Here is a 24,605-nt window from a genome sequence, read left to right as displayed (position 1 = left end):
CCTGAGTCTGAAGGTGCCCACACCAGGATGGGTCCAAGGGCTCAGGGGCCCTGGCGGGTGCTGGTGCTAACAGGGTGTAGTGAGATTCAGAAACCATCTCTGATGGCTCGATAAATGGCAGACGAGGGATTAGAGCGACTCTGCTCGGAGCGGCGGGGCTCGGGGGGAAGGGGCCGATCGCTGGAAAAGATATGACTATTTAAAGATAATGATTGCATAAATTTAATTAGCACACTTTCACGCGGCAAATGGCCGTTTTGTAATTAATGTATCTGGCCTTACTAAGCATGAAAGATCCCATCTCCTCCCCCTCCCTTCCCTGCTCCCCCTCCTCTGCGGCCCTAATGAAAGACAGAGAGCAAGTGACAGAAACAGTTTGTCAGCGGCTCCAGGTGTCAGGAGCCTAATTGGCCGAGCTGAGGGGAGGAGGGGCAGGCAGGAGGAAGGAGAGGGGAGGGAGGAGGGCCTCCTTGACTCTGGTCCCCTGCCCAGGTTGGAAAAGGAGGAGGTCTGAGCTCTGAGGCCCCCTGGCGTGGTGGAGTCAGCATGGGTTGGGGGGGGGGGGGCAGGGGGCCTCTCCACCTCGGTAATTGGTGGAGACGAGGATGCAGATTGGCTGTGGCAGGGACTGAGCGGTGGCAGGGAGGCCTTGTTAGTACCTGGGCAGACAAGCTGGCACATATCACAATGTGTTAAGGACTCAGGGCCATGATAGCTCAGGCCTGGCTTGCCCCCTCTCAGGAACAAAATCCCTTCAGTGGAATGAATTAACAAATAAGCCTCAGTTTCCCCATTTGTAAAATGGCCCCTGGTTATAGAGAAGCTCACACGGGAAAAGGATCATAGCCTTAAGCACCTACTATGTGCCCATCGCCTACTATGTGCAGGCGGACCGCCAGCCCCTCCTCCCCACAGCAGGTCGAAGATGTGCATTTTCACCTCTCTGAAATGAGGATGCGTATTGCCTTCGTCAGTGCCTTGCCGCGGCTATGTGGCTGCGTAGCTGTGTGGAAAGCTTTTGTTCCCATCTTCTGATAGGATCAAGGGAGGGCCGGCATCAGATGTCTCAGATTCAATGAAATATGAAATATAATGAAAAATGGCTGTTCCATTTTCAAGAGCAGGAAACGGAGGCTCCAGAAAGCTAAATAATTGGACCCAGTCTCCCCAATTAGTAAGCACTGGGGGATGGAGTTGAACTCAAAAGTTGTAAATAGAAAGTCGATTCTGTTTCTAGCATCCACCAGGGGCCTTGCTGCAGCACCAATTCCTACCCCCATGGTACCGTCCTCTGCAGGATGACTAAGGTGTTTGATTGGCTTCATAGGACAGTCTGTTAGTTAGGAGGGTGCACCTGTCAATTGCTGTGCTGTTCCTCAAAGTTACGGATTGGTTTCTTGGGTGACCTGGTAATGGAGCAGACAGAGAGGGTTTGTGCTACCATGCCCGCAGTGTGCCTTGGCCGTGTTGGGGCTCTGCTGATGGTGGCTGTGTACATCTCACCTCTCTGACCATGACCCTCCACTGCCTTCACCAGCTGCCTCTGCAGCCTGCTGCCAGCCTTAGCCACTGGCCTGTGCCCTAGTGAGCTTGGCCCTGCCCAATTTTCTCTGTGGAAGACAGAGCAGGGAGGCCTTGAGCCAGCCTCGGCTGGTGGAGTGGGGCCCAGCCAGCCCTCTCCCAGACCAAATTCAATTTCGAAGCTTAATGAGTTTGCAGAGGAGCCGGGTGAGCCCGCTGACGCCACTCCTTGCCGGCTGGGTGGTTCCCGGCCGGGCCACTGAGCATGCAGCGGCCTGAGCCGGGAGTACCCTGGGCCCCATTGAGAGTGGCGGGGGCACTGAGCGAGTGAAAAATGTCAGAGCAAATTGCTCTTGACAGCGTTAATATCTGCACCTCATAGCAATAATTACATGTAAATAAATAGCAAAATCACACTCAGCTGGAGGCAGCTTGGGGAGGACAGACGCTGCTAAGGACCAGCTGGGGACCGGAATGCTCTGCTCCACTCTTTTCTTTCCTTCTTAGAGTCTCTGCTCCCTCTCTCCCCCTCAACCAGGCTCTTGCTGCAACACAGAGCAAGGACCTCAAGATCTTGGCTATGCATATGAAAAACAGAAGGGAAAAAGAAAGCATTTGGGTCCCCCCTCTATGGGTGCAATGAAACCTCCCAGCCTTTCTCTCTTCTCTCCCTGTGCATCTTATTCCACCTCCAGGTCTCTGCAGAGAGATGTCTCTGAAATCCACATCTCTGCCCCAACCTCTGTCCTGGACACCTTGGTGGCTATCTCCTGGTCTTGACCTACAAAGAGCTAGCTCTGACCCAGGTCCTCCTCCTGCATTCCCTGTTTCTGTCTACGATGCCTCACCTTCTTGTTCACTCAGACTTCAGACATCCCAATCATCTTTGATTCCCCTCTCAGTGCCCATATTCGGTTGTCCTTCACATGCCATGGAAAGTCACAAGCTAAACATGGCGCAACTTGCTGGAGAGGAGTCAACTTGACACGATGCCAACTTATTCCATTATTATGACCCAACATATATGGCTCTGTAGTGGCAAAGAATGCATCTCAAAGAGAATACATGAAACTCTATGTTACACCCCACCCCCAGGGCCTCAGGGGGAACATACTCAACTATTATCCCGGGTGTTTGAAGAGAAGTTTGAGAAGCCCTGTGAGCACCAGATGGCCATTCCTTAGAGAGCATCAAGGCTAAGGAAGCAGCTGGAAGCATTCTAGGGTTTCCAACCAGATTCACCTCTTGCTGCCACGTTTGGGGGCCCATTAATTTGTTGTCTTGGTTTGTCCAACTGGACTATGAAATCTGCAAGAGCAGAAACGATGTCTTACTGGTGCCTGAATTTACAGTTCTTAGCAAAAGGCCCTCGGAGGGGTTTGAGGGATGAAGAAAGGAGACAAATACAGGAGGTGAAGGGTAGGAAGGAAAGGAAAGGTGGATGAAGACAGAAGATGGAGAGGAAAAAGCTGCAGCCCAAGGAGGTGACACAACTCAACATAAGCCCCGGCATACCTATTTACCTGGGTCTGATTTGGAGTTTCACTCTCCCCTCCCCGGATGGACCCAGGAGCTCTTTCTCCAGAGATCCAGCCTCCCTCCTGCTCCCTGCTGGCACTGTAGAAAGTTCCCATGAGTTAGGGCTTCCGGGGCCCTTCTGGGAGAAGGAACAGAGACAGCCCTTCCAGCTACGTCGACGCCCTGCCGCCTCACCTACACAGGGCAGGGAACGCAGGCTCCATTCTTTGCAAAACAAATATCTTCTCCGGAGCAGCCCCCGCGTCCCACACCTTCTTGTTTAGCTCACCGACTAATCCACTTATCGAGGATAAAGTGCTTGTGAATCCCCATTTGATAAAGGCAGCTACAAAATTAGCAAAAACGTGCCCACGGCATCGACGTACCAAACAAACAAGAGGCTGGGGACAGTGGCGGAGAGATGTTGTCTCATTTCAGTCCCTGGGCCCTAAGAGATGCGGGAGGAGATAGTAGCTTTTTCGCTGGCGATGCAGGCTGGAAAGGCGATGCCTCGGGTTATATGGGGAAGGGTTTGGGCAAATGGAGTCCCCGCCTTATCCTATACTGCATGCACTCCAACTCCAACCTGGACCCCCCGCTCTGATTACGACCCCACTCCATGACCCTGGTGCTGACCACACTTCCAAGGTCAGCCATCCATAATCCTAAGCTAATATTTCTGTAATGCTGTCTCCATGTCAGGCAGCATTTCAGTGAGTTAACCCATTTACTCCTCACAACAGCCCTGGGAAGCAGGTCTAACCCTGTATCATCCACATTTGATAGATGAGCAAATGGAGGCACAGAGAGGTCAAGTCATTTGCCCAGGATCACACAGCTGGTAACCACTGCCACCAACTTAGATAATACCCTCCAATGTAACACGACCGATTCTAACTCCGACCTTGATCCCCATCTCTGACAGCAGTCCCCCAAACCATGCAACGCCCCTAACCATGACTCTCCTTTGAATAACCATGGTCTGCTTCTCTACACTCTGCACAGGGCCCTCAAGTTGCTGAAGCCTGTGTGTTGCCAGACATGGTCCGACAACTGCCAGCTTCTCCTCCCCGCGTCACTGACGGAGCAGAAATGGTTCTTTTTATCCCCACATCCACCACCATTAGTGGCTCTGGTATCAAGACTGTGTGGGGCTCCCCAGAGGCCCCCAGCAGCCTCTGTGCTTTGCCCCAGGGAGCTCCAGGCACTCTGCTGGCACGGCCTCCTGAGCACAGCAGCAAGACTATTGCCACCTTCAGAGAGCCAGGGAAACTGAGGCTTAAAGGGAAACTCAGCCACGGCCATGTGGCTCATCTGAGAGTGTCTCTGAGGAAGGGTCTGCTCTCTGCTCCTGGTGGCTAGAGGGGGTCCAGGAAGAGGGAGGAACCAGGAAGGGATACTGGAAGCTCAGTTCCTGCATTGCCCACCCACTGCCACCTCTGGCTTGGGGAGGAGGGGCTGGTCCCAGGCCTTGGGGGTGGGGACATTAATCACAGGGTAGCACCTGTCAGGGTGGCATCTGGAACTAAAGGAAAACACTCGGCAAAAGGGCAGGACTTCTCACCCTGGGCTCTGAGGGCTCTGGGACCCACCACCGCCGCACTGGGAGGCCAGGGCATCTGGGGTTCAGGCCCGGGCAGCCCCTGTGCATGGGAAAAGGTCCTCGCCACGGACACCTGGACTGGGAGTCGGAGAAGAGGCTCGAGGGAGTGTGGAGAGAAGCTGGCTCTGGCAGGTCACTAGGCTGGGAGAGAAAGGGACCTGCCTGCTGCTGCTGTTCCCATGGACCAACATGGGGGAGCAGGTGGTGGGCCTGGAATTCAAATTCGGGTTCCTCTGATGGCGGAGCTGTCTGTGTCCCTCTCCTCCGAGCCCTCAAGCCCTCTCTCTGCACCTTCCTCCCTCCAGCTCTGGGTCCCCCCTCCATCATCCTGGCCTTCTTGATTCATCCCTCTCCCTGTGTCTCTCCCTCTCCCGGCCCCGCCCCTGTATATGCCCCCGCCTCCGCATTGCTCTGACCTAGGTTTTCTTGCTCCTGTTTCTGTCTCTCAGTCTCTGGGTGTCTACCTCTCTCTCTCTCCCCCTAACTTCCATCCCTCTCCATCCCTCCTTTTCCTTGACGCTTCAGTGGGTCCATCCACACCCACCTCCCTTCTCTCCATGGGTCTGTCTGCACCCACCTCCCCTCTCTCCATGGGTCCATCCACACCCACCTCCCTTCTCTCCATCAGCACCTCATACCCTGGCTCTTTCTGGGTCTGTCTGTCTCTCTGACCACTTCCTTGCCCACTACATACCTCCCTGCTAGAGTCACCTGCCAAATCAGCCCAAGAGCTTGATGTGACCCTGGGTTGAGCTGTCATGCCAGGGTGCCAGGCCCATACCCTGGTCTAGCTGGGTGTTGGCTGAGTACAGAACCGCAGCCACCTCCCTTGCTCTCCTGCCTCTTCCTCTGGGCCTTGGAAGGATTTGGGGTCCCCTCTCAGGGCGCTTCCTTTCTCTGTCCTCTGCTGTTCAGGGTGGTCTACTTTGAGTCACTGCAGGGAGCTTATGGAGCATCTGAGAGCTGGAAGGAGGGGAAGGCATGGGAGGTCATCCTTTAGTGCTTCTCAGACATCCACAGGCATGCAGAGCCTCGGAGGGACCTCGTTAAAAGTGCCGAACAGACTTGGAGTAGCAAGGGTCTGCTCCAGACCCTGCCTGTTCTGGCAGCCCAGCTTGGAGGAGATAACTGAATGTCTGGATAAACCAGTTTTGGTTCCAAAATTGTCCCTTGCTGCTGACCACGGGGCTCACCTCTCTGAGTCTGCAAAATGGGTACAATGATTCCAAGCCCTTAGGGCTCAGTGAGGGCCAAATAGCTAATAGGAGTAGAGGTGCCTTTGCCAACTGCCAAACCAATGTGGCGTGGCATGACTGCTACTATGATCAGTAACCACGCTGGGATACAAACTCCACTTCTTTGGGAGTAAAAGCAGAATACGACCCCAGTTGGGACAGCCGTTTCACCCCAGAGACCTAGATAAGGAGAATGAAGTTGGTTGGGGTTGGAGCCACAATCCAGGGTGCTCAGGGAAGGATGCTATGGAGTTCCAGGGCCGGAGGAGGGCATTATCTATGCCCAAGAAGGGAAGGGAGCCCCTTGTGGGGGAGGCTCCAGAACTTCTGGCCCTGGGCATCATGTCTCAATTTCAGCCTGGACATGTCCCCTTTGTGATAAGACACTTACCAGGGCCCTCATGGGACCTTAATCCTCTGATGCCGCTGGTCAGAGACCCCTGGTCTGGTGAGGGGGTCACATTCATTTGGCCTCAGGCCAGTTCCACTGGCAGAGTCCCCAGGGCCTGGGGGCTGGGTTCTGAGAGTGCACACTGTCTCCTATCCTCCAAAGCCCCAGCCCTCACGCAGCAGGATGGAGGGACAGGAGCAGGGCAGGGGCGGATCTCCCTCAAAAGCCCCACCTAGATCTCCTGTCTCCTCACCCAGCACTCATTCACCCACATGGGTTGCCTCTTTTGCTTGAAAAGATTTCCCAGGGCTCTGTGTCAAAGCTGAAGTCACCTAAGCCACTGGCAGCAGAGGCATGGCTGACTGCACATGCTGCAAATCAGCCTCTTGCAATGATAAGGCCATTGCCGCACTCACTGTGCCCTCGGAAAGCCCTGCTAACTCCTGAGTCTTTTTGGACAGTGAAAGTGTGCAGGAGCACTGTGAGTGTCTCTATCTGCAACATGAGACAGCCAGTTAACTCTTTCTAGGTGCCTTCTAGCTCTGAGATTGCTGGGGAGGGGGATCTCAGTTCATTTCAAGCAGACACTCCCTCCAACTTGTTTTCTAAAGAAAAGAAGGGTCGTCTGGGCGTGGTGGCTCATGCCTGTAATCCCAGCACTTTGGGAGGCTGAGGTGGGAGGATCATGAGGTCAGGAGTTTGAGACCAGCCTGGCCAACATGGTGAAACCCCGTCTCTATTAAAAATGCAAAAATTAGCCAGCGTGGTGGCACATGCCTGTAATCCCAGCTACTCGGGAGGCTGAGGCAGGAGAATTACTTGAACCTGGGAGGCGGAGCTTGCAGTGAGCCAAGATTGAGCCACTGCACTCCAGCCTGGGCAACAGAGTGAGACTCCATCTCAAAAAAAAAATAAATAAAATAAAATAAAAAATAATAAATAAAAAAGGAAGGGTCAAGGCGTGGATATCATTGGGGTGCACAGGGACCCCCAGGTGCACTGAGATTAGGGAGGCCTTTGACAGATCCCCACGTTCCTCCACTTGGGGAGAGGTTGACAAGGTGGAAGCTCGCTAATCCATGCTTTGGATGTACCAGGCCTGGGACCGGATGCCTTGCACTGTACCTTTTTAAAAAATACAGATTTCCCCAGTCCCACCATGGACCTACTATTAACAGCCTCTCAGGGTGGAGTCTGCGAATTGAGATTTTTAACAGGCTCAGGTTTCGGAACCACTGACTCTAGCTCAATTGCCCCACCCTGCAAAGACTCGCCCTCCAACCATTTTGGCAGGTATGGCCTGGATTCTGCTTGCACCCCGCTCTGAGCAGAGATGGGGCACTCCCTGCTTTCCAGTTACCCCTTCCATCCCTGGCCAGCTCCAAGTGAACTCAGTTCAGCAGAATTCTGCCTCCACAGGACATGTGTCTCCTGCCATCGTCCCAAACATGCTGGCTCTCCTGTCCCCGACACCCCCATGGAGGTTCAGGCGGGATCATGAGGGCTCCCTTTTGGCCTCACTTTACATAATCTCATCTCCTGTCCCTCTGGAATCTACACATTGTTGAACCATAGCTTGCTAAGGAGGGTGGTCAGACAGCAGAGTCGGGGCTCTAGGTGGTCTGTCCAGCGAGTCACGCCAGCTGGCCGTCAAGACGGTATTTCCCTCCCTACGAGGGGGCTGCGGACCCTCCCCAGGCCTCCCTCCTCTCTGGAGGCTTCTGGCTCATGGTTTGTCACTTGCTTGTCTGTGGGTGGACTAACTGGAAGGTTCTTGAGGGCAGAAGCCAGGTTTAGCCCACCTGGCATCCTCTGTGCACAGAAAGGGGCACAGAATAGACCCTCAGGAGAGCCCAGGGCATGCTTGCAGCTGTTTATTGGGCATCTACTTCGTGCCAGGCTTTGTGCTGGGGACGCAGGCCAAGAGCCTAGGGTCCTTGCATTAGAAGGAGAGAGCGGTATCCAAAAAGTTAGAAACCAGAGGCAAAGCTGCTACCCAGGGGAATACGAGGGGCATGGGAGGGGGCCTGGCCACCAGAGCCAGGTCAGGGCAAACTTCTGGAGGAAACGACCTCTGAGCTGAGACCAGAGAGATGAGCAGGGCTGGCTAAGCGAGGAGAGGAGGGGCAAGAAGGTTCTAGGTGGAGGGAAGGGCAGTCCATTGATGGAGAAGGCCCTAATGAACGGGTGGGGAATGGAGTGCTCCCGAGGCAGCCTCTCTCTCCAGCAGGCAGCAAGGGTCTTCCTTCCGGCTGCCCGTCCCTTCACCGCCTGCCCCGTCCCGAGACGTCCGAGGCCTCGCGACCAAGACTGGACGAGCGAGCGAGCGAGCGAGCGGCGGCTCCGCAGTCCGGGGGGCGGCCAGGCGCGCGGCTGCTCGGGATCCCAGGCCCGGGCAGCGGGAATTAAGCAGGCCGCCGAGCCCGAGGGCGTCCTTATCTCGGGGAGACAGTTGTTGGGAATCACTTTGACTGAGTGGTTTTGTCTCCCCGCATTTTCCACTGTCAGGCGGCCTCGGGCCATGGATCAAAGGCGCGGCGGCGGCGGAGCGCGGGGAGGGGCGGCCGCGCGGATCCCCCCCCCGCCGACCCGATCCCCCCTCCACGCCGCCGCCCCAACCCCCGCCCTGGACTTGGGTCCGCCTGGCCTCGGCAGCCCGCGCCCGGCCCCTGCCTCGGAGCCCACCAGCAGAGGAGGAATTCGGAAAGGGGACACGGGGATGGGGGAGAGGGCAAGGGGGGCTCGCAGGGGCTGAAGATGGAGGGGGAAGAGGTGTTTGTTGGGTGTGGAATGAGAGAGGAGAGGAGAATGAGAGAGATTAGGGGGAAGAGAGTGGGTGGAGGCAAGGCCGGCTATGGGAGGAGACAGGCAAAGAGGGAAATGAGGGTCTGAGAAGGGAGTGGGTGGAGAGAGGACCCAGGCTGGAGGTATTCTCAGGGTTATGACACGGTCAGGGAGACGGTGAGCAAGGGGGTGGTGCACAGGGGGCGAAGGGAAATGGGGCGCGAAGGGCGAAAAGAGGAAATGGGGAAAGGAGAGAAATAGGAAGCAGAGAGTGTGTGAAAAAGTGGCTCACGCTTGTAATCCCAGCACTTTGGGAGGCCGAGGCGGGCGGATCACGAGGTCAGGAGATCGAGACCACGGTGAAACCCCGTCTCTACTAAAAATACAAAAAGAAAATTAGCCGGGCGTGGTGGTGGGTGCCTGTAGTCCCAGCTACCCGGAGAGGCTGAGGCAGGAGAATGGCGTGAACCCAGGAGGCAGAGCTTGCAGTGAGCCGAGATTGTGCCACTGCACTCCAGCCTGGGCGACAGAGCGAGACTCCGTCTCAAAAAAAAAAAAAAAAACAAGAAAAAAAGAAAAAAAAAAAAAAACCAGACGTGGATTTCCCATCAACCAAGCCCAAGAGAGAGTTCTGGGCTGTGGGAGGGGACAGGGAGGCAAGAATGACTGGAGGAGAAAGTGGAAGGCAGGCCTGGCTGGGCTGAGGGGTGGGGGAGGCTGTCCACCCTCCCAAGAAAGTGCAGGCCCTTATGACTCAGAAGGCAACAGAGCCACAGAGTGGGGGAGTGACAAGGCCGAGGTGTGCAGGAATTAGGGCGCACCCAGGCCCATCCTTCCAAAGGCCTCCAACAATGTCCTGGGGGACCCCACCCAGATCTCTGATGTTCTCCAAAGCTCCAAGGGAGGAGCCTCCCCTGCCCTTAGCAGAACTCCCCTGGTGGCCAAGGACACTCGTCCCCAATGAAAAAGGTGTTGGAGAAACGTGTTCACAGGTGGGGAGAGGGCCAGGAGAGAGAAGGGCCTGTGGGGAAGGTTAGGGAGCCCTGGGGCTGAGGTGGGGACGGGGAAGGTTAGGGAGCCCTGGGGCTGAGGTGGGGGCAGGGCAGGAACCTAGAGTGGGGAGCAAGAAGGAGTGGGGGAACAGGATGGAAAAGGCTGATGGAAAGAAGATGGGAAATGAGTGTGGAAGAGACAGCTGCAAAGGTGTTGAGGGAACACGAATTCTGCAACAGGAGGTCTGCGTCCTGGCCCTGTGCTAACTCACTGTGACCTTGGCCCCTGGTGGCACCTGCTGGAGCCTCAGACCCCATCTGCAAACAGCTACCTCATATTATGCTAGCTGTTCTTCTGCATGCTTTGCATATATGAACACACTTCTCAGGCTAGCTCTATAAAATGGGAATGATTATTAGCCTCACCTTACAGAAGGGGAAACAGAGACAGGGAAGAGCCTGTTTGGGGTCACACAGGTAGGAAGTGACAATGCTGGGGACTGAGCCCAAGCACTGGGATTCTAGTACGCATCTTGACGCCCCTGCTCTCCTGCCTTAATGAGCAACTTACCCTAGACAAATTATTTAAACTGCTCCATGCCTCTGTCCCTATATCTGTAGGACAGAAATAATCATTCCAGCACTTCCTCCAAGGGGATGCTGTAACGATTAAATGAGATAATTCGTGTAGCTGACTTAGCACAGCATCTGGCTTGTGGTAAATGCTAAAACATTTTACTTATTACTATTTAATAATATTTGTGTAGCAATACAGACATATTGTATTACTTATATCAATATATACATTTAATGTACTGATAAAATGTGGTAACCGCACAGGGAAAGCACAGCAAACCCACTGTGTGGGGGGTATGGTGAAGGAAGGCTTCATGGAAGGGAGCCAAGTCTTAAAAAGGAAGTAGGGGTGGGCTCGAGATGACAATGGGGTGGTGGAGAAGGTGTTCCAGGCCAAGGGAGCAGCAGGTACAAAGGCTTGGAGGCAGAGGAGAGCATGAGTCTCCTTTGGGGACCCTCAAAGTCACCCCCGTCTCTCCTACCTGCGATCTTGCCTGGCCTCCCAGGCCCGACTGCCCAACCATCCCGGTGGCCTCCCTCCCCCAGGGGACTCCAGGGACAGGCCTGTGGAACTCCAAGTCTGCTCGCCGTATTAATTGCTAATCTCCTTCATTTTCTTTCCTTCTGTCTGCTGTACTGTCTCATCCCCAGTCCCTGTGCTAATCAGAAAGAAGGACAAATCCACTATTTGCATTCTTTCCCACCAAGCCAGGCAGCTCTGGAAGGCTAAACCCCAGGTTTGCTGGGCTTCCCAGAAGGCAGGAAGGAGGTGCAGATGTACGACTGAGAGGCGGGCCAGCCCTGCCCGCAGATCTGGAGGCTGTGACTCCCCTGGATGTACAAGTAACCCACAGAATCACTGATTCTGAGTAGGAAGGCTCTCTGCTAGCAGTTGGTCCATCTCTTTCATTGCACAGATGGGGAAGCTGAGGCCCACAGCAGTAAGGCCTCTATCAAGATCACGTGGTGGTTCGGAGGTAGCGCCTAGAGGAAACTTGGATCTCCTGAGTTTCCAACCTTTGACCAGGCCCAGAAAGGAAATTGCCTGGGTAGAGAAACCTAGCAAGACTTCTGGAGTTCAATTTCTGTTCAGGGCAAGGAGAAGCAGAAAGGGGAACGTTGTCTTAAGCTCTTACTAGATGCCAGGTATGGAACTAAGTGTTTCACATGAACAATCTCATTTAATTCTCATAAGCCTGCAAGGTGAGTGGCAGAGGCCCCATTTCACAGATGAGTAAACTGAGGCTCTGAGAGCTCATATAACTTGCCTGTGATCACAAAGCAAATAAGTAGAGGAGCTAGAATTTGTTTTTGTATTTTTATTTATATTTATTTATTTATTTATTTGAGACGGAGTCTCATTCTGTCACCCAGGCTGAAGTGCAGTGACTAGATCTTGGCTCACTGCAACCTCCGCCTCTGGGGTTCAAGTGATTCTCCTGCCTCAGCCGAGTAGCTGGGACTACCGGCACACACCACCATGCCTGGCTAATTTTTGTATTTTTAGTGGAGACGGGATTTCACCATGCTGGCCAGGCTGGTCTCGAACTCCCGGCCTCAAGTGGTCCGCCCGCCTTGGCCTCCCAAAGTGCTGGGATTACAGGCGTCAGCCACTGTGCCTGGCTGAGGAGCTGGCATTTGAGCCCTGGTCTGTATGATCATTCCACTGTGTCCACGATGTGCCTAAATTAGTGGCTGTTTTAATATCTGCCATATCATTTGCTGCTTTCTGGTCGGCACCAGTCTCCTGTACCTTCCTTTATTTATCCCTGAGCAAGTCCTGTCTTCTCACTGGGACTCGTCTTCCAGGAAGCCTTCTCTGACTATGCCCTCCCTTCTCTAGACTTCCTCTGGTCTTCCTGTCTGACTAGAAATCACACTAAATTGTCCACAATGAATACTCTAATTTTTCTCTGGGGTGGGATGAGGAGTATTGTCTCTCCAAAATATAAGAGAAGAGACAGCCATGCATATTTCTTTCTTGAGTCTCCCTCTATGCTATTAAGGGGAGTTAGATAAATGAATTTGAAGGGAATCATATGTAATGATGTTCAAGTGCAAACCGCATGATCAGCTGCCTCAAAATCCTCTTGAGAATGGACTACAGCTGTGTCTCGCCAGGCCTGCTGTATGCCTGCGGGTTGCCCAACAGTTGGTGGTGGTCCATTACCTGCCAGACACCTAGTTATAATACAAGTGTCACATCAAGATTTTGTGTCCCAAGTACTGCCATGCTGCCTGTGGTCCTACTGAAGACCATGGTCCCTGACAACAGTGGTGTGTGGAAACATCTAGAGCTTCCAAGCAGGCTACTTTCCACTTCCCCACTTATTTATGCCAGGTCTCTACTCCATCTGTGCAAACGGGCAGAGGTCAGCTCCTGCCCACACCCTCTGGAGGTGTGGAGTTTGGATGGAAGAAGATGTTTTGCCGGTGGGCATAAAAGAGGCCCAGAGTGCCCCTCCCCTTTTTTTTCTTGAGATGGAGTCTCGGTCTGTCGCCCCGGCTTGAGGGCAGTAGCGTTATCTCAGCTCATTGCAACCTCCACCTCCTGGGTTCAAGCAATCCTCCCCGCTCAGCCTCCCAAGTAGCTGGGATTACAGGCATGCACCACCATGCCCAGTTAATTTTTGTATTTTTAGTTGAGACGGGGTTTCACCATGTTGCCCAGGCTGGTCTCAGTCTCCTGACCTCAAGTGATGCACTCGCCTCAGCCTCCCAAAGTGCTGGGATTACAGGTGTGAGCCACCACAGCCCGCCCCAGAGTGGTCCTTGAAGGCCACCCTCCACCCACCTCTTGTTCGGACTCAGATAGGTGGGCTGAAGACCTGCTGTCTTCCCAGAATTCTACCCAGTTCTCTAAGAAAGGAGGCAAGGTCAGGGTTGCTCTCGCACTTCTCCTTCAATGATCCAAAGGCTCTAATGTCACCCTGAAAGCCAGGCAATCCGCCAGGCCTCCCAGTTCCTAGCAGAGCCTACTCATAGGCATGCTCCATTCCCCTCAGCAGCAGTCTGGAAACTTCCTGATCCTGGTTTGGCCTTTCTTTCCAGGAGGGGTTTCCTCCTTCTCCCCTGCCCCCTCATTCCCCTCCACCCAGGAAAAAGGGGTGGGAAAGGCAGAGACATAAACACGAGTCTATTTTCACAGGAGAAGAGGCTCTGCCCAGGCCGCTCCCTTGTGGGCTTGAGCTGAGGCTTCTGATGGATGTGAGCAGGTGGTTTTGTTTGGTGAAGAGCTGCCAGCGGGGAAATAACTCAGTGTTTCCCACTGAGGTGGGTTAACTGTGGACAAAGACGGAGCTGGATGTGAGAGCAGGATCTTGGCCGGGTCTGTCTCCCCAGGTTCTGGAAGGGCTGAGGATGCCCAGGGCAAGGGACTAAAGTGACCGTCAATTCACACTGACCATCAATTCACACTGACCATCAGTTCACACCTCCACCATTGCTGCTTCCCTGAGCCTTGCAGTTCATCCCTACCCTGGGGCTGGCCTTGCCAAGAGAACTGGGGGAAAAAGCCCTGGGGGATTGGGGGCTGCCTGATGAGCAGAGTGAATGGGCAGCCCAACTGTTAGCCTGATGCTGTGACCAGGGGCTGGTGAATGTGGTTTGGGTAGGGGCAGGGGATCAGTCTCTCCTGGGTACAGAAGGCCAGTTGGGGAGGGCAGACACTGAAAAATGTCATTTGGCTTCAGGTCCAAGAAAATCCAGCCACAGATTCCTGGCCCACTCCACAAACTGACCCCTGAGACTCCATACCAACAGCACTGGTCATGAGAAAGAGAAACGGGTGTGCGGATGTGTGTTGGAGGGTGGGGGGATGACTCAGTTAGCTTTCCCCTAATCCTGGGAAAAACCACTCAGAGCCCATGCCCTTCCAACTTGAGTCAAGCACTCCTCCATCAGCTCGTCCTTCCCCAGGGGCCCGAGGGAGGAGCAGGAGACAGGCTTTCCCCTACTTTCTGCAGAGAGGGAACCCCCTTCACCTGGCACCTTTTCCTCCCCAGACTTAGGTCAGCAGAACACCTTACATTGCCCTGGATAGGAAACCAACTCAAGCATTGTCCAGCTAACTGAAGGGGGTCAAGGAGAGCGGGGAAGTAAAAGAAGGGAACAGAGGGAAGGGAACAGAAGGGATGGCAGTGAGGCAGAGGTGGAGGCCAGGGCACAGGTGAGGGGGGTGTGATGAGTGCACATTTAGTGAGTGCCTACTTGTACCAGGCACCTAATTTGAATTTTCCCTTAGTTCTCACAGCAACCCCTGAGAGGTAGCAATGATCACCCCTGTTTTCCGATGAGGAAAAGGAAGCCCAGAGAGGTTAAGCAAGCTGTGCCAGGGTCACACAGCAATTTAGTAAATGGCAGAACCAGAGCTCCAACTCACGGCTGCTTGTTGGCACAGGTGACACAGTTTCTCTCGCTCCAGGCTTCCTTCTACCCATGGGGCCCGAGGGAGAGGCCTCCTGAGAGCGGAGGCCTGAAAGAGACCCTGAGAAGGCAAAGAGAGGAAGCGGGCAGCAGGAGACTCGCCCAGGAAGGGAGGAGAAGGAAGGGCTGGGCGGGGCGCAGAGGAGCGAGCAGCCGGGGTTAAAGCCCCATGTTCCTACAACCTGCTAAGCCGGAGAAATGAATTCTGATCCCTCCAAAACCCAACCTTGGAAAATGTGCGAGAGAACGGTCTCCTTTCAGGGGGGCAGGCAATCCTCCACACCTCCTCCTGACGCCCTGGTAATGCCAGGATGTCCCCAATCTGCTTTGAGGAATGGAGAGATTAAGAATAATAAAAAATTGCAATAAAATATGTGTGAAGGAGGGGGTAATTGTGGACAAACGCAGCATTCAAATTCATTTTTCAGCTCTTTTACACACCATTTCAATCTTATTTTCTGCTTGTTAATGAGATCTTGTTGCCTGGGCTAGGCAAAACCTTCCAATATCAGGACGTAATTGCACATAATTTTCTCTCCTACCAGTGATTTGCATCAGTTTTTTTAAAATTCTGGGCTATTTAACACCCCACAATCCCCCTCCCCATCTTCCTGCCTACAAATCTCTCGCTCCCTCCTCCTTCCTCGTCCCTGGTCCAGCAAGACTCATTTTAAATGCCTATTATAAACGCAGTGTCGCCAATGAAGGGGCGGGGGCATGAAGAGGAAGTGATAGGAGAGAGAGGTAGGAATCTCTAGTGTCCACTGTGTGAGTGGCACTGCTCAGTTCCCTAGGGCAAGTGGACTGTCTTGGTCGTGTCTTGCTGAGAGTCAAGTGGTGGTGAGGTTCCTGGGTCCGGCAGACCTGAATTAGAACCCCATCTCCATCACTCACCTGCTCTGTGACCTTCAGCAAGTCACTTGACCTCTCTGAGCCTATTTCCCCAAGAGTAGGGTTGCTGTGGGGCTGGAATGACTTCAGATAGGCAAAGTGCTTACATGGGATCTGGCATCCAGTAGGTATGCCATTAATGGAATGTCTTTTCTTGCTGAACTGGCTGCCTAGAGGCCTCAGACAATGCCAGGAGGGCAGTACTGGGCATGTGCTGTAAAGACGCACCCAGGAGACCCCATTCACAAATAAAGGTAAAGCCTTGAGCTTGATTTCTGTGGGTCTCAGGAGGAAAGAGAAAGCTTGGCGTTTGGGGACAGTGACTCTGAACCTGACTCTGCCATTCATTGCCCCTGTGACCTGGGACCTCAGCTTCCCTTGGACGGACCACCAGACCAACCGCACCAGGCAGATACAACACAGTAGCACAGTGAGCCCTGGAGCCACTGTTGGAATCCTAACTCTGCCACTTGCCAGATCCTAGCACACAACCTGGCACCTGGAAGAGGCTCCACAAATGTTTGTTAGGTGGTTGGATGGATAGGGGACCCTGGACAAGGAAGGTTTCCTCATCTGTAAAACGAGGGTCACAAGATAACAGCCAAGAGTCAAGGAGGGCAAGTGGGGTCAGCATTCAGGTCCATCGGGACCTGGCCCTCTGTAAGCATGATCTCTGCCATTGCTGTCGCCGTAATTACTAAAGGCACAGGCTGGACCGGAGAGAAGGGTATCAAGAAGCAGAAAAGGACAGAAAGGCTGGCTGGCCGTGATCGTGGTTGTGTGGTTAACTGCACGCTTAGAGAATATTCTTCATTAGCTCGGTGTGTGGGGAAATTGTAAATATGTAAATCCCTTTATGGGTTCCTTCATTTTAAGCTCCAGAAAGGAACAAAGGAGACGATGAGTGTGGGACATTAGGAAAGAGCACCAGGAGTGGTGCTCCTGGGGAGACCGACGCCCCTTCCACGAGGCAGGAGCCCTCCAGACCCCAGCCAAGGGTGCCGCTAACCCAACGGTGTGATTTTCAGAAAATCTGGGAGGAGATTGGGCCCTCTCTGGGCCTCAGTTTCCACTTCCTACTCTGATATAGTTGGCATCTTAAAAAGGTTGGGAGATGAGGAAGTTCCAGCTAACCACACCTCCCAGCCACACCTGGCACACACCACCTGGGCCCTGAGGAAGCCTCCAGCACAAGGCACCCTGCCTGCAGCCTTCAACCCAAGGCACCCTCGAAACTGGCAGAACTTTTCTCCTGGTTCTTTGCTTGGGATCTCAGCCTGCCAAGAACTGCAGCTCTGAATGACTTCCTGATGCCTGTCTCCCCAACCTGTGCTTCCACCATCAGACTAAGGCATCTAAGGATGAGGGTTTTGTCTCTTCCATCAGACTATGAGCTCCTGAGGACAGGGGCTGTGTCTTCCCCCATCCGACTGGGGCATCTAAGGATGAGGGGTTTTGTCTCTTCCATCAGACTATGAGCTCCTGAGGACAGGGGCTGTGTCTTCCCCATCCGACTGCGGCATCTGAGGATGAGGGGTTTGTCTCTTCCATCAGGCTCTGAGTTCCTGAAGACAGGGGCTGTGTCTTCCCCACCAGACTGGAGATCCCTCAAGGGCCAGCCTTGTGTTCTCCTTTCTACCTGTGGCCACTACTCCTAAGAGCCTGGCCTGCCTGGGATTCCTAGACAGGGGCTGGTATGAAGGGATCAATCTGCAGGTGTCACATTATTCAAAGTCATTCGTGTTACCAAAGGTTCCTTTCGTCCTACGTTATGTTTTTAATTAATTAATTAATTTTGAGACAGGGTCTCACTCTGTCACCTAGGCTGGCGCACAGTGGCACAATCACAGCTCACTGCAGCCTCAACCTCCCAGGGTCAATCAATCCTCCCACCTCAGCCTCCCTAGTAGCTGAGACCACAGGCTCGCCCCACCGTATCTGGCTGATTTGTTAATTTTTTGTAGAGACTGGGTTTTGCTATGTTGCTTAGGCTGGTCTTGAACTCTGAGCTCAAGTGATCCTCCCACCTTGGCCTCCCAAAGTGCTGGAATTACAGACGTGAGCCACGGCACCCCACCTCTAAGTTGCTTTCTAACAGTCGTTGTCCAAGTAACTGGCCCTCAGCCCAGGGCAAAGGGGAAAGAGTGGGCTGGGGGTTGCGGGCAGTCTATGATCCTAACCCCAGATGAACCTCATCAGGAATGAGGTCTCACGGGCAGGATTCCTTTTCCCTGCATCTCTTCAGAAGGACCCAGTGCACAGAGCCAGGGACATCCATGTGCTGAGTGCCTAATCCCTAATCCTATTAGGCCGGGGCTTGGGTGGGTAGGGGAGATGATGAGGGAACCAAGCCTCAAGGGTATCTAAACCTCTTGAAAGGCATACGCCCATATAACTCAGCTCTGCCCACTGGTCCCTAACCTGAGGTCATTGGCCTCAGTTTTCTCATCCACCACCTGAGTAGAATGAGCTCCTTCCTCCACCAAGCTGAAGGGGGTGGCTTCCATAGATGGGGGTGGCTTCCCTACTTGCACCAGCCAATCTCTAAGAAGAGTGCAAGTGAGGGCATTTCTGAGAGGCAGGAAGACAGAACAAGTAACTAAGATTCAGACTCTAGGCTGGGCGCAGTGGCTCACGCCTGTAATCCTAACACTTTGGGAGGCTGAGGTGGGTGGATCACTTGAGGTCAGGAGTTCAAGACCAGCCTGGCCAACATGGTGAAATCCCATCTCTACTAAAAATACAAAAAAATTAGCTGGGCATGGTGGCACATGCCTATAGTCTCAGCTACTCTGGAGGCTGAGGCAGGAAAATTGCTTGAACCTGGAAGGAGGCAGAGGTTGCAATGAGCTGAGATCGCGCCACTGCACTCCAGCCTGGGTAACAGAGTGAAACCCTATCTCAAAAAAAAAAAAAAAAAAAAAAAAAAAAAGAAAAAGAAAAGGAAAAGATTTCAGGCTCTAAAGTCATGGGTTTGAATCCTGGCTCTACCCTTTAAGTCCCTTTAAGTGGATTAATATATGTAAAACACCCAGAGCAGGATCTGAAGGTTAGAAGGGCTCCAGAAAATTCAGCTGTCCTTGTCAACACTGGTATTAAACATACGGTATGCCTTTTAAAATTATATTTTTTGTCTGTCTGACCCTGTTGTACTGTCACCTCCACTAGGACAATATAAGGGTCTTCCTCTCGTGTTCACTGATTAATCCCACGTGCCTAAAACAGTACCTGGCACATAGTAGGTTCTCTATAAATATTCATTATGTTAGTGACTCTCTTCCAAGCCAGGGGGCATGTGCAGAGATGAGATGAGTAAATGGCTTTTCCTTGAGGTTCTGCATGGAGTCCCTGATGTTCTGTGGTCCCCACTTCCCAGGCTGGGTTTGAGACAAGGGACTTGGGTCAAGCCACTGGAGGAGGCACGTCTTCCCCACAGTAGTAGCAAGCTGGCCAGCGTGATGCACAGCTAGCTTATCCTGGGTCTGCCCAGGTGCTCGGCAGAGCCACAGCTTCATCCTCCAGTGTAAGCCCCTTTGGCTTCTGTAAGAACAAAAATTCCGTCCAGATGCAGTGGCTCACGCCTGTAATACCAGCACTTTGAGAGGCCAAGGTGGGTGGATCACCTGAGGTCAGGAGTTCAACACCAGTCTGGCCAACATGGCAAAACACTGTCTCTACTAAATATACAAAAATTAGTCGGGAGTGGCGGCGGGCGCCTGTAATCCCAGCTGCTCAGGAGGTGAAGACAGGAGAATTGCTTGAAACCGGGAGGCGGAGGTTGCAATAGGCCAAGATTGCGCCACTGCACTCCAGCCTGGGCAACAGAGTTAGACTCTGTCTCAAAAAAAAAAAAAAAAAAAAAAAAGAGAGAGAGAAAAAGAAAAAAATTCCTTCCAGTTTTGAGGTCCACAGCTATCTGGGCAATGTGTCAGGGACCTGCCATCTTGGGGAAAGGGACAGTGTGCTGACGCCACAGCCCGGGGGGGGGAAGCTTAACCTCCCCCTGCCCAGGTGAGCTATAGAGAAGCTGGTCCTGTTGGGAAGAGAGGATGCAGGAGGCAGATCTGTCCTTACAGGGCGTCTCCCTACAGATCCTTATACGCAGAGGATTCCTGGCCCCGCACCTCCCAGGACCACAGCGATGTGCTGATAGTGTCAAGTCCACCTGCCCAGACTGAGGAGGGAGGGCAGTGGGAGTCGGAGCCTAGCAACCCCGGGAGCTTTTGTACAAGACCCAGAAACTCCCGCCCTGCTCGCTGCACCGGTCCTTCAGGAAGTGCTCACAGCTTAACCTCTGCGGTTCACATGCACAGAAGCACACACGGCCTGCCCTGCTGCCCCTGCACCCGTCCTCCTCCAGCAGCTGTTCACCTCTTGGTCCCCTCTGCCCCTGTCAGACCCTCCATCTGTCTTCACACCTTTGATGGGAGCCTCTGAGCTTCTCCAATTCATCATGTCAGCCTCCCAGCCCTGAGGAATGGGCTGGAGGCCTCTCGCTTTTAGCTTCAGTGAAATTCTGGGCTGGGTGGAGGGCTGGGGGTTCAACTTAGGAACTTCCAGGAAAGGATGGAAAACACGTCATCCAACTCTGAAGTCTCCTAGCCATGGGGGGCATGCTCCCCCTTGATCCACTGCTCACACCAGTGCGTCGGTTTCCCATCCCCGACCCACACTCTGGAGGCCTGGGGCCCTTTCTTTGCTAAGTCTCTCTTTTGTCCTGTGACAGAGTCCTGTGTTGGGGGTAAACCTCAGCCCACAGTGAGACAGGGCGGGCTGGGAAAAGCCGTGGTCACGGAGTCAGGTGTGCCAGGTTCTCAACCCTGGCCTGGCCAATGTGTACCGGGGCCCTCTATCTCCAAAGCAAGACAGCTGCGCACAGAACCCCAAAGACCCTCTTCAGCTTTCTAAGGACACTCCTCCATATTTGTTTTGTACCGCCAAGCCGCACCTGGACCCCATTCTTGGGTATGGACACCTTGGATCTCTGCAGTGTCCTCCCCCAGCCAGCTCAGGGATCCTGTTGTGACTCATCTCAAGGGTTCTGAAAGATTAGCACTAATGAGATGGAGGCCATGACCTTGAACCTCAAAAAGGCCAACTGGGGTCCCCAGGGAAGACATTCTGGCCGACAGGCTGCATTCCATGTGCAGGGTTTAGTTCATCTGGGATCCCAGCAAGAGAGTGAGGTGGCCTGGTGAGGACTAGTGCAGGGGCTGGCAAGTTCAGCCAAGTAAGTGGCATCACCCTTCATACTGCGGACCCTGAGAGGGCTTGATGCATCACTATTAGGAGCTCTGCAGGCAGCTGCCTACAGGTACTGGGCACTCACTCTGTGCCAGACCTGAGCTGAGCACCTTCCACAGATCATCTCATTCAATCCTCAGCAACCTTGGGAGGCAAGTAATGGGATTATCTCCATTTCATGGATGAGAAAATTGAGGCATAGAAAGGGGAGGGGACTTACTCAAGGGTTTTCCCATAAATAAATGATGGAGCCGAAATGCAATTAACCCTCAACTACACAAATTAATGGAGGCAAACAGAAATTAATCCAGACAAGCAAAAATTAACATTCTTGGGAATGTTTCGGACAAAGGTTTTTTTTTTTTTTAGTTTACTGTAAGGGCCTGACTTATTTCAGGCTTTGTGGACCACATGCTCTCTCTTTTTATTTATTTATTTATTTTGTTGAGATGGAGTCTCACTGTGTCACCCAGGCTGAAGTGCAATGGTGCAATCTTGGCTCACTGCAACCTCTGCCCCCCGGGTTCAAGCGATTCTCCCGCCTCAGCCTCCTGAGTAGCTGAAATTACAGGCACCTGCCATCATGCCTGGCTAATTTTTATATTCTTGTAGAGACAGAGTTTCACCATGTTGGCCAGGCTGGTCTCGAACTCCTGACCTCAGGTGATCCACCTGCCTCGGCCTCCCAAAGTGCTGGGATTACAGGTGTGAGCCACCACGCTGGGCCTTATATGATCTCTTTTAAAACTACTCAATTCTGCTGTGGTGGCACAAAAGCCACCATAAATAAATGGACATGGCTGTATTCCAATACTTCATTTACAAAAAACAGGGAGCTGGACGGACGTGGCCCGCAGGATGTAGCTTGCTGGCCTTCTTTGAATTCTTTTTATTCTCCTTTTAGGTAATGGGTTTCCCATATTAATTACATTGTCCTGACACTGGGAGGGCCAGAGAACTAATATTTACTTGGCGCTAATTTCATGCCAGGCTCTGGGCTAGGTGCTCTGACCTATTAGCATATTGAATGTGGCAAGCACCCCTTGTTGAGAGGTTACAGACTCTCTTTGCTTAATGGAGGATAAACTGAGGCTCACAGATGCTGACTTGCCTCAGAGTCCCCTGGGCAGTAGAGCTGGGATTTAGACCCACGCCACAGCCTTCACTGTTCTGCCACACTATGGCTCTTCAGATCAGTTTGGATCATGTGCGGTGGATTCTCACCACAGACATGTGGCAGGGGGCACTTCACCCTTCCCCCACAGCTATTTGGGAGCCTGCTGAAGCTACACAAAAATGAGCCCATCAGTTCCTCAAGTTCATTGGGACCTTCGGCATCATCAAGTCCTGTTCCCCAAACTCACCAATAACCACCATTAGCACCCACATTATCTCTCTGACTTCATCCAAAGCAGGTCCTGTGACTTCTAACAGCACCCCGAGGCAATGAGTGACTTAACCAATCACACAGGAGCAAACAGAATTCCAATGACCAATCCGGGTAGAGTTACCGGCCCAGAACCCCATCCACAATTCTCTCCACCAATAGGACACGGTCCTGCCTTTCAGGAATTGGTCACTCCTGGTGAAAAGCCAAGAGCACGGGACAGAGTTTAGGGAGGATTCCTGGTTCTAGAACAAAAACCCAGACCACAGTGAGCCTCCTACAGGAAAGAGCGCAAGGCTTCCACCCACGTGCTGTCTGCAGATGTCTGACTTTCGTGGCGGTGGGATCCTGGGTGCTGGCCTGAGGCCACCTACCTGAGGAGACAGGCCGCTGCTGACCGGGTTCATGTGGTTGGAGGGCGCCGCCGGATTCATGAAGCTGTCGGAGTAACTGGAGAAGCTGTGGCGGGCTCCGTAGGCAGAGCTGGTGTCGGCGGCTGCAGCCGCTGCAGCCAGCCCGCCCTGGTGCATGGTGGACGGTGGCAGGGGCTGGGGCCGGTGCACAGTGCTGCCCCCATCTGTAGACAGACCCAAGAGAGGTCCTAAGCAAGTGGCCTCATCCTGGACGCTGGGCCTCTGAGAGCAGAAGGCAAGCCATGAGCCTCCTCCTCCCCGTCTCCATCCCGTGGAGGGAAGGGACTACCCTCTCATGCTACCTGGGATGAGACAAGCTGGCTCCTGGGCAGGGCACTGGGCACCGGCCAGGTCTTGACTGACAACCCAACATTCTAGACAACCCCTAGACAGATGCACACCAGCCCCTGTTACTCAGTGCTTGGCACACAGTAGGTGCTCAATAAATGCCAGCTGGGCTGAAAGCCAGACCTTGATGGGGACTCTGTTAATCTACCCGGTCTGTTTTCTTTTGTGAGCATCAACCACTTGCCAGTTGCTTTTACAAATGCTGCCTAAGGGTATGAAGCAAGACTGTAAATCCCATTTTACCGATGAAGAAACCAAGGCTTGGTGGGCTTGGGGCACTCACACAAGATGACCAGGCTAGTGAGTGATGGGACCAGGATTTGAATGGCCTAACTCCGGAGCCATGTCTGTTCTTTGCTGCTAGGCTGTTATTTTGCTCTCTCTGGGCCTCTCTGTGCAGCTTTGCGGGGGCTGTGACCCTCAACACTGTTGCAATTTCTCTTACCAAGTCACAGTGGCGCTGGAGGGGGCTCTTTGACTCTCTCCTTGGCCTCCAGAACTCCAGCCTGCCAGTCATTTAAGAGGAGGCTTTATGAGGTAGCTATCTTTGTTAAAATTTATTTTATTTTTTTTGAGATGGAGCCTCACTCTGTCACCCAGGCTGGAGTGCAGTGGCACGATCTGGGCTCCGTGCAACCTCTGCCTCCCAGGTTCAAGCGATTCCCCTGCTTCAGCCTCCTGAGTAGCTGGGATTATAGATGCCTGCCACCATGCCCAGCTAATTTGTTTTTTGTTTGTTTGTTTTGTATTTTTAGTAGAGATGGAGTTTCACATGTTGGCCAGGCTGGTCTCCAACTCCCGGCATCAAGAGATCCGCCCGCCTCAGCCTCCCAAAGTGCTGGGATTGCAGTCGTGAGCCACTGCGCCCAGCCCATGAGGCCAATATCAAGTAGTGGTATTCCTGGTGTGTGCTGGGACAGGGCGTGGGGGGTGACAGAATGAGAGCAAGGTCTGGTGAGGTGGGGGAGGGAACCCTTCTTCCCCTACAAGGCTCACCTTCTCTCCCGGGACCCAGACTTTCCTCTCCGAAGGCCCCTCTGATCCCCTATCCTCTCCCACCCACTCACCTTCTTCCCTCTGCCTTTCCCTTTCCAAGGCTAGAAGGGAATCTTATACTTCAAGCCACTGGGAGAACTGGGCTCAAGTGAGGCCTCCTTCCCAGGCCGACCTCAGGGCTCTGACCCTGCTCAGCCCAGCCTGGCCTAGGGCTGTTCACCCCAGAGTGGGGGGAATCCCTCAGAGGGAGCTTTCTCAGGTCCTCAAAGGAGGCCCTGACC

At 53.4% G+C, this 24,605-nt stretch overlaps 1 protein-coding gene across 4 annotated transcripts in view; it reads right to left on the bottom strand.

The window, feature by feature from the left end:
- The window catches only part of PAX7 (paired box 7), a 118,174-nt gene that overhangs the window by 22,943 nt on the left and 70,626 nt on the right, over nt 1-24,605 (bottom strand). For all 4 annotated transcript variants that reach the window (XM_030805396.1, XM_012498382.2, XM_003279531.4 and 1 more), the window contains exon 7: nt 22,942-23,144. In XM_030805396.1, the coding sequence (XP_030661256.1) occupies nt 22,942-23,144 (203 nt within the window). The remainder of the gene's footprint in view (nt 1-22,941; nt 23,145-24,605) is intronic.

The sequence above is a fragment of the Nomascus leucogenys genome, chromosome 24, assembly GCF_006542625.1.
Source record: "Nomascus leucogenys isolate Asia chromosome 24, Asia_NLE_v1, whole genome shotgun sequence".
NCBI classification, from domain to species: Eukaryota; Metazoa; Chordata; class Mammalia; order Primates; family Hylobatidae; genus Nomascus; species Nomascus leucogenys.
Note: the sequence above shows the minus strand (reverse complement) of the source record. Positions and strands in the feature narration are given on the sequence as shown.